This window comes from Canis lupus, chromosome 8, assembly GCF_048164855.1.
Source record: "Canis lupus baileyi chromosome 8, mCanLup2.hap1, whole genome shotgun sequence".
NCBI classification, from domain to species: Eukaryota; Metazoa; Chordata; class Mammalia; order Carnivora; family Canidae; genus Canis; species Canis lupus.
The window spans coordinates 21,260,867-21,280,316 of NC_132845.1; the positions used below are offsets into that span (position 1 = coordinate 21,260,867).

At 34.5% G+C, this 19,450-nt stretch overlaps 1 protein-coding gene across 11 annotated transcripts in view; it reads right to left on the reverse strand.

Annotated features, from left to right (window-relative positions):
* EVI5 (ecotropic viral integration site 5) overlaps positions 1 to 19,450 on the reverse strand; it is a 194,765-nt gene that overhangs the window by 114,658 nt on the left and 60,657 nt on the right. For 10 of the 11 annotated variants that reach the window (XM_072834509.1, XM_072834511.1, XM_072834510.1 and 7 more), the window contains 7 exons: positions 16,388 to 16,577; positions 15,511 to 15,735; positions 14,669 to 14,743; positions 8,756 to 8,881; positions 6,698 to 6,841; positions 5,506 to 5,595; positions 5,301 to 5,398 (listed from right to left, as the gene is read on the reverse strand). In XM_072834509.1, the coding sequence (XP_072690610.1) occupies positions 5,301 to 5,398; positions 5,506 to 5,595; positions 6,698 to 6,841; positions 8,756 to 8,881; positions 14,669 to 14,743; positions 15,511 to 15,735; positions 16,388 to 16,577 (948 nt within the window). The remainder of the gene's footprint in view (positions 1 to 5,300; positions 5,399 to 5,505; positions 5,596 to 6,697; positions 6,842 to 8,755; positions 8,882 to 14,668; positions 14,744 to 15,510; positions 15,736 to 16,387; positions 16,578 to 19,450) is intronic. The other variant, XM_072834513.1, reaches the window with a different exon arrangement.

Genomic DNA, 19,450 nt, shown 5'->3' on the forward strand with positions numbered 1-19,450 from the left:
TCTCAAGAGGTGCAGAATGTTTGAACAATGGCTGCACTGCTGAAGTAAGCTTATAGTCCTCACAAATGCCTCCTTTGTTATGTATTAGGTGATAAATGTTATTATTACTCACTCATGTACCTAAAACACTTGAAATCATCATTTAATCTTAGTTCCCAATTCAGTCACCAAACACGTTCAATTCAACCTTCTTAACAATGCTCGCAAATACATTATTTCTTCTTCAACTGCACTGATGGTTTTTAAATAAACTTTATTTTTGAGAAGTGATTTTGATTACAAAATAATTGAGAAGAGTGCAGAGTTTGCATACCCCCGCCCCCAGTTCTATGTTTAACATCTTACATTAGTATAGTACCTTTGTAACAATTAATGAACTAATATTAATACACTGTTAACCAAAGTCCATACTAAATTCAGATGTCTTAATTTTTGTCTCATGTCCATTTCCTATTCTAGGATACCATCCAGGGAATCATATTACATTAAGTTGCCATGTCTTTTTAGACTCCTCTTGTCTATGACAATTTGTCAGATTTTCCGTATGTCTGATGACCCTGATAATTTGAGGAGTACTGGTGAGGTATTTTGAAGAATATTCCTCAATTGGGATTTAGCTTATTTTTGCTATGATTGTACTGGGGTTATGGGTTTGGAGGAAGAAGACTACAGAAATCAGTTCCATTTTTATCACATCATATCAAGGGTACAAATTCTCACCAGATATCACTGTTGATGTTGACCCTGATCATCAGTTGGCCTAGGTATGCTTATAAGGTTTCTACAAAGCAACTTCAAAGTAACTACAGAGCTATATCATTCTTGTATTGGCAACATTTTTAGGCCTTCATTATAGCTTAACTAAATTACTAGAGGAATCTGACAACTGTCCTCTCTACTGCCAGTTTCATAATTCAATCTTTTCTGCACACTATTACCAGGATAATGTTTTTATAAATGTCGATTTGGATCATGCCACTCCCGGAGTTCAACTGTTTCAGTGTTTATCCATTACCTTCAGGCTACATTTCAAAGGCTTATTACTAAAAATAATCAAGGCCTTTTGGAGAATGATTTGCTCCTGTGCAGGAACAGGAAAGGCACAAGATGAGTCTGGAGATTTCTGTTGCCTTACAATAAGGAAATTCTCAAAGAGCCATGGGGACATGTCAAAAGGACACCACAGCCAGTTTGAAAGGGCTCCTACTAGACAAAGCAGGGTAACTGGAGAGTAATGAATTATAATTCACCAAATAAAAAAAAGAACCCACAAGTTGACACTTATATAAATAAATGAGTAAATATATCAGAAGGAAAAGCTCTTCCTTACAGTAGAATGTCAATTAATAAAGAAGGAATGAGGGAGTGAGAAAATCGTAAGTGGATATAAATCTGGTGAGGGAAGGCATGGTAAAGAACAGGATATTATATTATCTCAAAGCATCTGGATATAAATACTTAATAATAAAATACAAAATAATAACTTTGTGGTAAACTTTGCAGACATCACCTTAACCCAGTAATTAGAAATACCATCATCAATTCTGAGCAAACCAGTATCATATACCCACTGCATGGTTAACTGAGAAGACCCATCATTGGTATGCCTACCAAAAATCCACAATCTGAATCTATCCAAGAGGAAATATCAGAAAAACCCAAATTGTGGGATTTTCCACAAAGTAACTAGCTTGTACTCTTCAAATCTATCAAGGTCAAGAACACAAGAATAATAGAGGGAGTGTTTCAGATTAAAGGAGATTGATCTGACACAATTAACGCAATACATGATCCTGGAGTGCTTAAAGTGGATCCAAAACCTAGGAGATGAAAGGTAGGGACTGGATAGGAGAGAGAATTAGGTGGGGATTTGAAAGGGGAGATAGTTACAAAGAGTATTATTGAGACAAGTGATAAAACTTGAACATGCTTTGGGAATTAGGTAATAGTACTGTATCTATATAATTTCCTGATTTCAATTAACTATTAGATTCTGCTAAAAAAAACAAAACAAAAAAAAAAAAGTCCTTGTTCTTAGGAAGTACACATTCATTCAAGTATTTAAGAAAAAAGGGCACAGCATCTTAACTTACTCTCAAATGGATCCCCTAAAAATGAGTATGGATTTTACTTACATGCACACATATTATTTATAACTCTTAAAAGGTTTAAAAATATACCAAAATGAAATTACAACAAAAAAACAAAGCCTAAGAATGATTGCTTGCAAATTTCTTGTCTTAAAGGAACCTCTGAGCCTTTGTACATATTACTTTTCTGCCTAAAATGCCCACCTTCTCTTCACCTTGTCAACCTCCACCTACTCTTCTAGACAACAAAAAGAGTGAAATTTTAAAATAAGGTGATGTCACTTTTGTCAAAATTCTCTAATGCCTTCCCTCAGACTTATATAAGTCTGGTCCCTGAGGAGATCAGTATGTCCAAAAGAACTTTACAATAGTGAAAATGTTCTAGATCTGTGAGTCTAATATGGTAGCCACTAGCCAAATATAAGTGACAATGGGCATTTGAAAAGTGGCTAATATAACAGATGAATTAAATCCTCAGTTTTAAAAATTTTAGTAGATACATGTAGGTAGTAACTACCTTATAAAAAAAATCCCAGCTTTAAAAAAAAAAAAAAAAAAAATTCCCAGCTTTAAATATCCTTTGCTCTCTACTATGTTTTAGATTTCATTAGCCAACATACTCCTATTTGCCTACACTACAGTCACGTTGGCTTTTTGCTGTCCTTTAAACATATCAATCATATTCTAGCCTCAGTCATCATTACATTTACTTTACTATCAACATGGAATACAATCACATGGTTCACTCTCAATTTTCTCAAGTATCTGCTCGAATGGAACCTTATCAATTTATGTTCTATCCTTGAGTGCTATACCTAAAATAGCACTCCATCACTCTATGTCCTTCATCCTGCTTTTCTCTACTGAATATTGGAGTGAAATGTCATAATATCCGTAATTTACTTTCAAATAAAATAGAATTTTATCTAATAATGTAGATGAAGTAAATGACAAAGTATTAATGTTGCACTATATTGTATGCCTGAAACTAATATAACACTGTGTTAATTACACTAGAATTAATTTTTTAAAAGATTTTATTTATTTATTCATGAGAGACACACAAAGAGAGAGAGAGAAAGAGTGAGAGGCAGGGACACAGGCAAAGGGAGAAGCAGGCTCCATGCAGGGAGTCCGACATGGGACTCGATCCCGGATCTCCAGGATCAGGCTCTGGGCTGAAGGCGGCGCTAAACCGCTGAGCCACCTGAGCTGCCCTAGAATTAAAATTTTTAAGAAGATAAATATTAACTGTTTAATCTAGATGATAAGCATATGGGTATTTACTATTCCATTATGTCTCTGTGTATTTGAAAAATGTCCCAAATGGAAAAAAAATAGCAGATGAAATATGATCTGAAGCTAATAAATAAATTATTCTTTCCTTCACAATTAAATTTCATAAAAAGAGAATGAAATGCTATGTTGAGGTCAGTTTTGTTTTGACGCTTATAAGTCAGAAATCAAAAATACCTTTGTACATTGAAGAAAATGAAACAGAAAGAAGGGATGAAGATAAAAGTAGAAACAACTAGTTCAGCAAAGACCTGGAAGAGATGGAAATAACATACTGAATTAGCATTGTATAGGAATAGAAATACTATATTCTGAAAAGGGAAGAAAAGAAATATGGCTAATTCTGCAAGCTGCAAATTATAGGAGAAAAAGTTCAGAGAGCTTGAAAAATGATGGCTGATGAATTAATTAACAAGCAAAATAACCTGCCAAAGAGTTAGGGCAAAAATGGGGACACAATCTAGGGAAATGGCAAAGTTTGAAATAATCACCATGGGGAATGGGAGAATTAATCAAGGTCAATAAAAATACACATGAAATGGCAAAGAGATACAATTTACTGCCAGTAACCTGTTTATGCAATTTTCTCCAGCACTTGACTACATGAATACAGGGTACAAAACATAGAGGTATACTTATTTGGATCAGAAGAAGGCTATCTAACATCAGAGTAGAGATCTTAAAGTTGAACAGAGACATCATATGAGTACGAATGAAAGAACTAGGGTGTCAGAAGTTTGATAAGTATAGAGAATAAAATTTCAGAAATGGGATTATACTGGTGATAAAATCTAAAAGGAAAATCAATTATGTTGTTTTCTGTAATTAAAATACAATAAATTCTATTCTTGGCTTGTGTGATTTAAATCTGGTTTTACCAAGAGCTGAAAGTTGATATGGCTCCTAAAGGTTTTATCAATTATAGAAGGGAATAGCTTTTTGGTCAATAATGTCTCAACATTATGATGTAATGTGATTTAGAAATTTCACAAGTTAAATAAATAAGTTAAATATTAGTGAAAGCTCATAAATTTGCTTGTTTTTGCAAATTAGAGCTAATTTTAATAACTTCACAAGTTATTTATTAATACTAGTGAAAGCTCATAAATTTGCTTGTTTTTGCAAATTAGAGCTAATTTTAATAACATAATTCTCACTTATATACTTTCTGGGGTAGGAACATCCATGGGAGTATGTAAGAGATATGAATGTAATTTTGTTACAACAGTGAAGATACTGAGAACTGTTAAAATATAGTATTGCTATCATTTTAAAGTATCTTGTACCATAGAAACTAGTGTCAGGAGTGGTAACTATGACCTCCGGCTAAGATTTATCTAAATATCGGAGGCTGGAAGACCAACAGCTATCATTCTTAATTATCTTTATCACATTTCAAAAAATTAATCCTTGGGATTTCCTTGAACTTCCATTAAAAACATATCAAGAAAAGCTTTATTCAAAAATAATTCACAATAAACAAAAACTTAAATTCTCAATCTATACCTCATGCCTATCTTGTTGGTTAGACTAATCCTGAACTTAAGTGACACTCTGGAGTTGAGCATAAAAGAATGTCAGTGAAGTGGATCACACTACAGAAGTAGTTTTCAAAGTAAGAGCACACTCACGTATATACATTTACCAGGTTCCTAATTCCAGTCAATGTGGAATGGGAAAGGGCAGTTTTATAGGTAATACATAATGGTCCCAAGCACCAATACTAAGAGAAGTATGAAATTACAACATTAAATTTATGTTACCACAAACCAACACCATGAACTAAAATGCTACAGTTCTATGAACTGAGGAAGAAAACTGCACTTATCACTGGACTGTTTTGACACTTCTATTTAATCTCCTATATGCTTCAACAAACACTCATGACTAAAAATCAAAATATAAAATACTTACTTTTTCATTTTTTTTGAGTTATATTTGACTTGGTAAGCTGCCTGGATTAATTTGTCTGGTCCACCATCAAACTGATGTGGAATGACCTTCTGAAAGTGCTAATAAAACACAAAAAAGGAAAGCATAAGAACTACTTAGTGTTGCTTATTATTAACTAATTGGCAGTAATATCTAAACACACTCAAGAAATCATGAACTGACCTACCTGTAACATCCCTTCCATGTCAAGTTGCATCAGTTCTGCCTGATTCATTTGAAGAAGTGCTAATCCTACTCGAAACACTATTTCTAAACCCTGTGGAAACACATTTTAAAGCCAAATTTGTCTTACTCTGCCATTGACAAAAAATAATCATTCAAAAGTACAGCACGGTAAACATTTAGTGATCTTACTAGAAATTGGCAAATTTTGTAAAAAGTCAGATAGCAAATATTTTAGGCTTTGTGGGCTATTTGGTTACTATCACAAATACTCAACTCTGCCACTAAGCCCAAAAGCAGACAGAGATAACACAACAAATGGGCATGGCTATGTTCCAAGAAAACTTTATGTACAAAAATAAGTGGTAGGACAGATTTGGTACCTGAAAACAGGGTGGTCAATACATGAATCACAGTTTGCTGGCTCCAAACTAATTTAACTAGGTAATAGAATAAACTAATCTTCCCCAGATCTAATTAATAACAATGAACACTGGGTTTGATTAAGAATTTGTGTGTTTTTTTGTTTATTCATTTATAAGTTCTATGCCCAACATGGCTTGAACTCACAACCCTGAGATCAAGAGTCACATGCTCTCTCAAGCTGAGCCAGGCAGCCACCCCCTGATTAAGATGTTATTAACAATAATAATACTTCCAGGTGCTACCATTCATTGCCTAACCTTGCCTTCCTACCTTATCATCCAAAACACAGAATAAAAGACAAAGGATAACTACAACATGACAATGACAATTAAAAGGACTACCTGCAATATATTCATGGAATAGAAGAAACTTAATTATACATTCATTACTTCTTCCTCTTTGGGTAACAGATGCAGTGCAATAATATTAACTATAAGGCAAATTTCACTTCTCACTAATTCTCACTGAATCATTCAGGAAGTGATACAGAGGTTTGCTTGAGTGTGAGCTCCAGATTTTGACAGCCTGTATTTGAACAACAGTTACTACACTACTACTACATGCTATGTGTCCACAGACAAACTATTTAACATTCCTTGAAGTCTCAGCTTCCTTATCTAACATCCATTAAACATACTGACAGGTTTAAAGGAGAATATCCGTATGAGTAGTTTAGTATGGAACACATGGATCTCCTTTATTTTCTCCTCAATGTCCTGCTCTAACGATTAACCCAATGATTACTCTGCTCAGCTTGCCCATTAGCTTACCTCAGACATAAAGATATCAAATATTCTTGTTGCAATTGGTAATGGAAAAGTCGTAAGAAAGATAGTCAGAAACCAAGATGATGCATACATTGAGGTATGAAAACTCTGAGACTGAAAATGTACAAAGAGCTCTGGAAGATGCTCCTAAAGAGAAGAAAATAATTAATTAAAACATAATAAAATTGAACATTTTAAACCAGATTACTGTGTATATATTAGAAAAGACTTTATCAAACACAAAGATCAGGCATCAATTATGATGTTGAAATTGATATTCAGGATGATGGTTACTATCAGGGAAGGGAAGAAGGGGAAAAGGATGTAGAGTTGGAAATTAGGCTGTATCTGTAACATTAATTAATAAAAATAACATTTAAAACAAGTAAATAAACTTTAATATTTGCTTAATCATGTTGGTGGAAACACCAGTGTCTAGTATTTTTAATACTTTTCTATAAACTATAATAATTACAAAATTTTTTTTATTTTATTTTTTAAGATTTTATTTATTTATTAGAGACACACACAGAGACAGAGAGAGACAGAGAGATACACAGAGAAAGAGAGAGAGAGAGAGAGGACAGGCAAAAGGAGAAGCAGGCTCCATGCAGGGAGCCCGAAACAGGACTCGATCCCAGGTCTCCAGGATCATGCCCTGGGCTGAAGGTGGCGCTAAGCTGCCGAACTGGCTGCCCTCCAAAAAAATTGTAAAGGAAAGAAATGCTATGCTGAAACACTTTCAGGTGCTATCTATCCTACCTTTTCGTCCAAAATACACATGCTCCCTCAATTCTAGTAATTCAAAACATAAATGACACATTGAACTGAAAATAAACCAAGAAAGATTAAGGTTGGTTAAAACAAGCCTACAGGGGTGCCTGAGTGACAAGTCTCAGTCAGTTAAGCATCTGCCTTTAGCTCAGGTTATGATCTCGGGGTCCTGGGATTGAGCCCCACATAGGGCTCCCTACCTACTTGGCAGGAAGTCTACTTCTCTCTCTTTACCTCTGCTCCTCCCCTCCTCATGTCCTCTCTCTCTCTCAAATAAATAAAATCTTTAAAAAAAAAAGCCTACTATTTCAGAAAGAAAAATTTAAGAATCATCTCAAGACTTTATCTTTTTTTAAAAAAATATGTGCAAACACACACAAAAAAAATGTGCAAACACTTTGCATATCCCTTTTTTCCCACTACACATACAAAAGATAAAGGATTTTAAAATTCTTGCAGGTAAGGCTGCCAGGAAAAGGAGACTTGTAAAATTGGCTCTTATGTCAGCTGAATCATTAACCTATATTCTTAAGTTCTGCTTATCTAATTGAAATTTAAGTATATGAAAATACACTATTATATTAAAGGACAATATAGTAAACTATATATATGTGTGTGTGTGTGTGTCTACTATATATATACTATGTATATGTATTATTATATATGTATTAGTTAATACAATATGTATTAGTTTACTACATATAAATATATAAATTAACTCCAGAAAGGTAAAATATTACAAAGAATATTTTTCATTTGATTTTGATTCCTCTGCTCTTCTCTACACCCTCACACTAGACTCTCAGTCTTAAACTAGGAACATAAAAGCCTTATTTTAAGAACAGATTACAGGCTAGCAAAAAAGTGAGATAAAAAAAGAAAGGCAGGAGAGAGGACTGAAAGAACCAGAACAGACAAGTCTCAAAGGAAATGAACTGATGTCAGTGTCATAATGTCAGGAGCTCCTATAAGAGCACAGTCTATATAACAATAGAATACAATAGGGCATAAAGGGGAAACTCATGCATTCAGGCAATGTGGTTGTGACAGATTAGGCACAAATGCATAAAGTTTGAATATGAGAACGGCAGTCGAGTTCCAGACTGTGATCTACTTGTAAACAGTAACTGGGAAGTAGGTCTAAATTGTGTTAACCAATGAATGATCATGTGATTAAAACACTGATTTTTCAATTGCTATAACACTTTAAACATTAAGTTTACTTAGTCATCACTCAAACCAAGATGACAAAAATTCACAATATGCCTGTGAATACTACAATTTTACCTGTATCATGCATTCAAACTGGTACATACAAAGGCCCAATTCTGCCATACTTGGTTTAAAAAGTTCACGAAGTCTATAATCTTGCATTAATTTAACAAATACACAGAAAGCTTCTTCTTCTGGCATCTACATTAGAAGGGGGGGGAAGCAATATAGGTTAATGTTCTGTGATATACAAATAAGCTAAATTCTATTTAAACTAAGTACCCTTCCAACGAGAAATACAGTTTTGAGAGGCCATGTGATACAACGTTAAGCACACTGAACCTGGAATCAAAAGGTTCTGATCTCCTATTCTCAGAATGAAAAGTTAAACAACTCTTATAACCTCTGAGACTAACTGTCTCACTTGCCTGATTCATGAATTCAATAAATCAATATTCAGTTAGAGCCAGATACTTCTGTTTTTCTGGGTATATACCACTGAACAAAATAAACACTCTACTCTCATGAAACCTGAACATCCTACTGAGGGGAGATAGACAATACATGTAATAAACCAATTCATATGTATGCCTAATGGTTTTGAGTACTATGGAAATAAAATAGAGTAGGGTAACAGGAAATGCTGGGGAGATACATTATTTATGTAGGTAGGTTAGGGCAAGTCCCTTGATAAGGGAGCATTTCAACAGAGTACTAAAGAAAATAAGTGAGCAATTGAGGAAAGAGTAGTCCTGGGAGAAGGAATAATATAAGGCCTTTAAGTAGAATCACAATTGGCATGCTCAAGCAACAGCAAACAAGAGACTACTAATTAGGAGGAATTCTACAAGGGGTGGTTAGGTTATGAAGGAGAAATACAGGGAACCAGAATACATAGGGTTTTAGAAGTCACTGTAAGGATTTGGGCTTTTACCTTACATGAAATGGGAAAACTTTCAACAGTTCTGAGCAAAAATGATATGATACAGCATAAGTATTTTTAAACACACACACATAAGTTTTCAAAGAATCTGTAAGCAAGGTTTAAAAGTACCAATTTCAAATTTTATGTATAACTCACAAAAAGAAAACTATATCAAATAAGATAATGAATGTAAGAGCTCTTAAAAGAGCTCACAGATATTCAGAACATTTGCTAATTTTCCAATGCTCATTTACTCACATTATATCAAGGTGTTTTAAAAGAGGAAACCTAAGTCTCTCTAGGTAGTTTTCTTACTAAAGACTGCTAATTACATTTCTCCTGGTCTTGCCACAGCCATGGATAGAAGTGTTACTGTTGGTAAAACCTGTACTTCCTTCTTCCCAAAACATATAGCCACAATTCTGCCTTGGAGACCATTCTTATCAATCCCATCATTCCCATTAATTTATTTCACTGCAAGAAGCCCAAGAACCCAGAACTCTCATTTCATGTGGTTCTACTGCTCTTTAATCTAACCCCATATCCAGCCTTCCCTATACCTTTTCCATAGCACTTTCTGGAACTCATAACCTGCCATCAACAAAATATCCTAACTAGATCCTCAATCTCTTTACCAAATGTTCTTTCATCTTTTTCCTCTAACTGAATCTTGTCTCCCCTAAGATGGCTGTTTCCTTTCCCATCTCATCGGAAGAAACCAGGAAATAGGTATATGCCCTTCCTTGGACCTTGCTGACTCATCGTCATTGCAATGACTCCCTCTTCTCTCTGAAACAGGTACTTGTGGGTATTACTTACTACTTCTCTTTTTTGTAGTAACTTTTAGGTCACGTACCCAAACCCCACTCATTTTCATGAGGACTAATGCCCTGGCCTAGCAGATCTTTGCCTTCCTTTCTTCCAGTGATCCCTGCTCAGGCTCTAGAGCCACACCACTTAAGATTCAAAGTCCACTTAATAGCTATGTGACCTTCAGCAAATTAACCTCTCTATTGCTCAGTTTCAACATACATCAAATGGGTAAAATAACAGCACTTAATTTCACAGTGTTATGATGAAGATTAATACACAAGGAGTATATATGACTTGCAAGTCTATCACTCATTTATACCACATTACCTTTTTTCTGTTCCCAGCTCTTTTGTGTGGTCTTTCCTATATTTATTCACTCATTTAAATCCACAATTGCACGTCTTTCTCTCTCAGTAATAATAATTCCAACTGAAAAACTCCACCCTTGAATAAATCCAACTCTACAACTACATTTAGGCAGGAGAAAGTGGCTGGATAAAAACAAAACATTTAACCATGCTGGCTGGTCTCACTTTGAATTCTGTGGGCCTTTAATGCTTCTGGTATATTTTATTTCCCTACTTCAATCACTCTCATTCTCCTAGGCCACCATTTCAAACTTTCTTCTCTGTCTTCAAGCTTCCATTACCTCCTTCCCACCAACTCTAAGTTAATGATCTTATTGGTATTTCAGTTTTTTAAAAATTAGAAGCAATTACAACAGAATTTTCCCATTCTCACCTCACCACAATACCATTCTACCTGCATCTGCAACCATTTTATAGCCCCCAGTCTCTCTCTTCTATTGGCCTGAACTTTTAGTTCTGGTCTCATATTTCCAACTACCCTACTTATACTTCCATTGGGATGTCCAAAAGACATCTCAAACCACTCCTAGTTTCCTACCTGCCATTCTTTGCCCAAACTTCCACTCAAAACCTTTATGCATCATCACTGTCTCCTTTCTCTTTTACTACACATCCAATCTATCAGTAACTCCTGTTGGCTCTAAATTCAAATTATTTCAAGAATCAACCACTTCTGACCAGAGATACCTAGTCCAAACCACCATCAAAAGAGCAGTCCATTGTCTGGACAATTCCAAGAACCTCTTCACGGATGTGGGAAGCAAAAGTGGAAGAAAAGTCTTTCCATTCCATCCCACTGACAAGTCCCTGAAACAGGCAAAGTGACATTCCTCCAGGAACTCAGCTGTCTCAATGTTAATAATTCGCTAAGGGCAAAGGCAATCTTAGCCTGACCCCAGAATTCTGTCTACTTTGACAAATAAAAAGTCCTTTGGAAACTTCCTTTATCTCTACCTTCCCAGATACATGTTGGCAATCATCCCCCAAGCATATGACCGACCCACCAATACATATCTAAAGGGTCTCATGACTAAGGTTTCATTAGGCAGTAATAAATGACCTTTTCCCAACCATAACTAGCTCCATCAAAGTCCTGGAAACCCTGTTTTCAAAATTCCTTGGAGACCTACACTATCCCTAACCCCCTCCCAACTTGAAAGTACAGAATAGGCCACTCCTCATGAACCCAGTACAGCTCTTTCTGCACATGGTCCTGTCCCCATGCTTTAATAAAACCACCTTTTTGCCCCAGACATCTCAAGAATTCTTTCTTGGTCATCAGCTTTGAATCCAGTATCTTTCCTACATCATTTATGGGTCTCTCTACCACCTTCCTATGTTTCCTTCCCAACTGTCTGTTCCCCATCAGCATGGAGCTGCAAAGTGATCCTTTCAAAGCATGAATTAGACAATTTCACTCTACTGCTCAAAACACTCTAGTAGCCTGTCATATCGTCAGTAAAAGCCAAAATCCTTACAAGGCCCTACATTATATGACACCTTACTATTTCTCTAACCTCTTCTACCACTACCTTTCCCTTTCCATTCCATCCCTACCACCCCTCATTCTAGTCACAGTGAGGATGAATAAATTTTTTGTCTTATAAGAATTTCTTCTCTTCTGAACATTATCAAAAAAGTTCATTCCCTCCCTCCTCTGCAATAGCACTGATATGGGAACTGACAATATTTTTTAAAAAGTTGAAGTAACTGAATAAAAGAAAAAAAAATCATTGGGTCCTTCTCAAGAAGACTGAAACAATGGTCACAAAACAAAAAGTGTGATACCAAGGAAAATATAAATATGAAGAACAATCACCCAGTTGTTTTATAGCCACTCCTTTCTATTAAAAATCTGGGCACCGAATCTTAGAGCTGCTACATATTTTCTCTATGACACTGACTTAATGAGAATCCATGCCTTTTGCAAAGGTCTAAAGGAGACAAAATCCACCTAATTTTATAGGAGTATTAAGATATACACCAAACATATATCCAGCACTTGTAGCTATTTTTAAAAACATGTATTAAAAAAATGTATTAATTAAGCTAACTTTGCAAAATTTTTTCTCAGACTCTGAGTTATTTTGCCAAGCTAACATGTGGGAGGCAATATAACACACAGCATTAAAGAATATACTTTAAAAACAAAGAGAGGGAGCTTTTGAATCTGGCTGCACCAAATTTTCTAGTTTATGGCCCTGGGCTAGAAAATTATTATATGGTAATATATTAGCTGCCATTGATAATTCTAGCTAAGGAAATTAATCATTAAATAAAAATACTGCTACCAGCATTGCCTACACTATCCTGAAGAAAAATGTAATGGCCCCTTAGGATTCATACAGGCCTAGCTCTGCAGTTATGAGATTCCTAACTCAAGTAACGAAAATCTGTTCTTTAAATGCTTAACAGAAATAAATACTGAAAGGGTATTTTGAAGCTAATTTAGAAAGTAAGAAGAATAGAATTATGAAAAAAAAAATCACTGGATTGATAATAGGAATGCTTGAGAGTTCAGTAGTAAAAACCCTACTGAATACAAATTAGGAAAAATCACAACTGTGCAAAGCTGTTATACCTCAACAAATATAGTTTTGTTTTTATTATTACAATCCAATGTCACCTAGAAATGGAAAGTTATCTTACAACAATCGGTAGTAGTTATGTTATAAAACAAAATAAAAATCTGTCACTCTTATTAATCTTATTAATCTGTCACCAGTGTCTCTGACATCAGGTTTTTGCTACTCAGAAAAGTAGTTTGATAGTTACAGAGGTTTAAAACTCAGGCAGAACTGCTGGGAAATTGAAGCAAAGCAAGGGGAAACAGTTTCAGGTTCCTACTCTGCTTTTATCTACCAAGAAGAGTGATCTTGGGCAAGTCACTGAACTTTGACTGCATGTCTACTATGTGGCAAACACCATGCTAGATTTTTACATTTATTATTTCATATGACCTCACAATGCATTGGAAAGTAGACAGTATTATCTAATTAAGGCTCAAAGAGAGATTAAATAATCTAGCCCACATTCACAAAACTCAGTGTAGTACTGAGGTACTGAGATACAAAAAACCAACATACATACATACATATATATATATGAGTATCATATATATATATATATATGATACTGGGTTCAAAGCTGATGACTATATGTGTGTGTGTGTGTGTGTATGAATGACTCAAATCAAGCTATCTCCAAGGTTTCTCTTCAGACTATATTTTAGTCTGAGAATCATATAGAGTACAATAGACTTTAAAAAAAATTTCAACAAAGGTGAAGAGAAAACACTATTAGTCAATTCCCTTAATTCAATTTATAAACTGAGGATCTGTTCATGACTTCTAAAAACATCCCTCCCAAACCCACTCCAAATTAGTTGCTGCTAATAGAAATATAGGTTATATCTTCAGGACAATAAAAATAATTGAGTACCTATATTTTAGAGCCTATATAACAAGATAGGCGTAACAAGCCCTCAAATCTATGACAACCAATCTTTCTGTGTAAATTTCAAAGATGGATGCTATAAACAAGATTTTCATACCAACACTTCAATCATGTCCTCCTTGGATGAGAAAAGATTAGTCTTTATTAAATATTAACATATAATTTAAGATTTAAAAGTAGATACAGGCTTTAGTGGGATATTATGGCCACAATGAAACTGACATTTCATTTAGTGGCAGGATATTATTGCATATGTTATTTTCAACACTTTTAATATTTTCAAGTGCAAACTAAATATCCCTATTTAAATTATGCCTAGGGAAAAATTTCTAGTATCAAACAATAAAAACAAGTTTGATTTTTAAATTCACCAACCCAACTTCAATAAAGAACTTAATCAGACACTTAATACTTATACTAACTTACCTGCATAAGCAACAATCCAACTATAAAAGCACTTCCTTGACAGTAACCAACCTCACGATCCACTAAAGAATATGCCTAAAAAGTAAAAAATGTTCAGAAGACTTTAACATGCTATATTAATATCTTCCTTCTCTAAACACCTAAAAATATAGAGTGGAGTAAAGACCATTTATTTTTTAGAAAAGCTTTTGCTTGCTGGTTGTAGAGGTTATCCTATAAGTGTTTAAAAAGTAGGTGATTTATTACATAAATTTTTTTTTTTACAATTTCCCAATTAGAAACTGAGAGCTCCTAAGGACAAGAAAATAAATCAGTGAAGTAACAAATCTTATAAAATGTTTACCTGAGGTAAAACCAGAGTAAGGTTAAGGTAAAGCATTGGAAAAACTGAAATGGTTTAAGAAGAAATTAACATTTCACAGAAGTAGTTGAAAGGGAAAGGAATTATGAGAAGAAAAAAGGCAATATTGAAAGAAAAAATGACAATGGCACACACTTTTAAGAGCTAAGAGCTTTTAGCAGTATTTGGCCACAGTAAGCAGAAAACTTTGTTCCTAGATTATGGAACTCACATAAGATAAATGATCCATTTTCATAAAGGATCTTTCTATGGTATATATTGATTTATAGGCTATTTGATTTTAACCAACTAATACCAAGCAAAGGGATGAATTTTGTAAGTTCTCCAAAATGAACAGTAATGTAGCACTAAAATTAAAGCAGAAATTATTCTAATGACAAATTTCTGAAAAAGAAACTTGTGGTGAAGGTTCATGCTTCACTATATGTATAATTTCAGCCTCCTGAGAATTCACTTCAAAAGATGAATAAATAAAACTTACCTTCATTACATTAAATAAAACCTCCTGTCCAAGGCTATCTTTTTCCTTAAAAAAATTGTGTTCAGGATAAGTTCTAGCAATGTCCCTTCGGATCAATTTTTCACACGGTGAGGTCATTTTCAAGAGTTCTGAATACTGATCCTTAATTGGCATACTTTGTGCGCTACATAAAAGTTGCCAAACTATTGCTCTAAAGTGGTGGGGTATCCCTTTACGAACAAGCTCCTAAAAATAAAAAGATAAAATTTTTAAAATGAACCATTTAAGTCTCCTACCTTAAAAGCCATCAAAGACATATTGGGGGTTGGAATGGAATGGAACACTTTATCAAATTTATAATTTACAAAGCTACCCTTAATACTAGGGAACCTTTTAACCAAGGCTAAGACTTGGCCCTTGAGTGTGTCCTATTCTGGTCAGGAGGCTACAATACCATGGATAAATTCTTGGCATTTCTCCCAAAGTATGGCCTCTAAAGCTATTAAGGAAGGAATTGATAATCTGCAGAGCTGTGAATGAAAGCACAATAACCACTAACTATCAAAGAGGTGTTTCAGGCCAAAAAAAAAAAAAAGTAAAATACTAATAATTCAAAGATGCTGGGTATTATAACTTCATTCCTGAATATAAAAAAATGCAAAAATTTAATTTCTAAAATAATTTTCAGCTATATATTTCTGCCATTAGGAGACACTTATAAAAACTGGTATCTACAAATCAAAACTTTTATAGGCACAAATAAATGAAAACATATAAAGCAGAGCTCTTTATTATAGCACTTGGAAAGTATTAGAATCTGATTTTTAAAAATCTATTAACTCATGCCTTGATGCCCCTTTGGGATAAGAGGAAGAACTTCAAGAAAGAATATGAATACCTTAACTTGCTTTTCCTTTTTTTTGCGTACATCTTCCCATTCATTTACAATTCTTCCCCAAAGAATCCAAGAATCTTCTTCAAGGTGGCTGAGGTTGCTAGAGGCTGATGAACTTGATACAAGGGAGGAGCCGCTGTTTCTTCTTGACCCATTTACAGATCTTAAAGACTTACTATCCGTCTCTAACAATCTAAAACATAATTAAAAATTGCTCAAGATCTAATTTCACAGTGATACCAGATGAAGTAATGATGATACTTAGAGCTGCACTATAGCCATGGTTTTAGAATATATACAATTTCAATAATCTTCTTGGCATCTATAAAATTACTGCTATATTTTTTTCATCTAAGAATGGCAATTTCAAAAACTTTTTAAAGACTTTGAGAGATAGGGAGAGGGGCAAAGAGAGAGGGAAGGAAAAAGAACCTCAAACAGACTTCTGCACTGAGTGCAGACTCTGTCTGACACAAGGCTCAATCTCACATCCCTGAGGTCATGACCTGACCCAAAACCAAGAGTTAGATGCCTGACTGAGCCATCAGGTGCCCCAAATTTCAAAACTTGATAGTAAATTATGTGAAATATTTTAGTGCTATTAGTCCCAACAATTTCCCTTCATCTCACTAAAAAATACAAATTAGAAGAAATTCGGTGAGAAAAGTAGTTGGGAGGGCTTCAGAAATAAAGAAACTACAGTTGGAACAGGTATAACAAATTTTATGAAAGAACTAATCCTAACATGTTTAGAATGTGTCGTAGGCTAAAAAAAAAGCAAGGCAGGGCCATACAAATCACCCAAAAAGACCACTTCTTTTTTCACTTTTCTCTACCCACGTATAAATCTGCCCCCCAAAGTGTTTTTGTTTGGCCATACAGTGTTTGTATAAACTGAACAATTATTAATATTAAATTGGAATATTTTACTTGTTTATATACACATATATTCATATTTATTTACAACTCTGGGGATTCTGTTGAAAAATAAAAAGATAGGACAAAACCAGGCCCATATTCCTGCACAGGAACAACAAGGTATAGCAGAGTAGGTGCTTCACTCTTTAGATGGAGTACTTTAACCCATTCAGTCTCCATAGTCTCTACTATTTTTTTTTAAGATTTTATTTTATTTATTCATGAGAGACAGAGAGAGAGAGTAAGAGGCAGAGACATAGCAGGCTTTAAGGAGCCTGATGTAGGACTCAATCCCGGGAGTCTGGGATCATGCTCTGAGTCAAAGGCAGACACGCTCAACTACTGAGCCACCCAGGGATCACGATAATCCCTACTATCTCCCAAAAACTCAGGCAACTAACAGCTGTTATTTATCATTGGGTTTGCACTCTCAAAGTGAGACCTCTTCACTCTTAAGGCTCTATCACCTTTATATTTCCTTATCTGTTGAAAGATGAATTAAGATAATTTCAGAGATCAAGTCCATGACTCATCACATCAAATCCATGATTTCTTTCATAAAGAAACAGACTATCAAGAAAGGTTGGGAAATGTGGCTTCATCACTATAAAGATGTAAATTACATGTCATTCAAATAAGAACCCTCAAAGATCTATTTGTGTTTTTAACATGGCTACTATATACTTCCAGTAATTTCTTGAGAAAGTCATCTGCTTAGGATACAAGAAATGCTCCCAATAGTAATTTAAGATAAATAAAAACTAATAAAGAAACATATATGTCAAATTCTACTGAATAGACTATAGAAATACCCTTTGTGTGGGAGATTTTTTTTTTAAGTATTTTTTTAATTTTGATTTATTTATGATAGTCACAGAGAGCGAGAGAGAGAGAGAGAGGCAGAGACATAGGCAGAGGGAGAAGCAGGCTCCATGCACCGGGAGCCCGACGTGGGATTCAATCACGGGTCTCCAGGATCGCGCCCTGGGCCAAAGGCAGGCACCAAACTGCTGCGCCACCAGGGATCTCCTTGTGTGGGAGATTTATAACTTAATCATCCTTTTGTTCCTGACAGGATTTAGCTCAGTGCAAAGTACATTAAATACTGAGTTAAAATAAAATCAAAATCTCCATATTAAAAAAAACTTCAAATCCCAAATCTGTCATATTCAATAATAAAACACAATAACATAAACTGAACAAATTCTATTCTTATTTATGGGATAATTTATTTCCATTGCAACAATAATTTATATAAAATATCTCAAATGTTGCTAGAAACAGAAAAATTAAGGGTCAAACTATTTGCTATAAATATTCTTTATTAGAAAAAATAATTAATGATGGTGTTTACTTAACTACTGTTTTTTCCATAGATATTACTTCAGTAAGTCCACAATATATCTTAGGGAAAAAATTAGTCTACCTATGTAAGTACTTTTATGTATGAGTCTAATCCCTCTGAATTCTAAATAGTATAGAAAAACAAACTTTACTTAAATAACTTGAGCCAAAGTTCTTTATTTCAGTTAATTATTCATTAAGTGCTTGTTATATGCCAAGTAATTTAATTACTGCACTACCATCAATAGAGACATGTAGTTAAAAAGGAAATACTGGTATTTCCTAAGCTAAACATAAGTTTGAGATACAAAGGAAGTATAGATGAAAAAGTCCCTAAACAGAAGGCTTTTAGAGAGTTAGAAAGGTCTCAGATATTGCCAAGTTATAACTTTTGGTGTAAGCAGGAATGCCAGGTGCAATCATGGGTGTGAGTCAGAAAAGAGGATAAAATAGTTTATCTTCAGAGGACACTGAAATAGGTCCTAAATGAGAAGAACATGCAGCCAAGAATACTTTATCCAGCAAGGCTCTCATTCAGAATAGAAGGAAAGATAAAGAACTTCCAAGATAGGCAGAAACTGAAAGAATATGTGACCACCAAGCCAGCTTTGCAAGAAATACTAAGGGGGATTCTATAATAGAAAGAGGAAGTGCAAGGGAACAATCCACTAAAACAGGGACTGAATAGGTATCATGATGACACTAAATTCATCTTTCAATAGTAACTCTGAACGTGAATGGGCTTAATGACCCCATCAAAAGGTGCAGGATTTCAGACTGGATAAAAAAGCAAGACCCATTTAT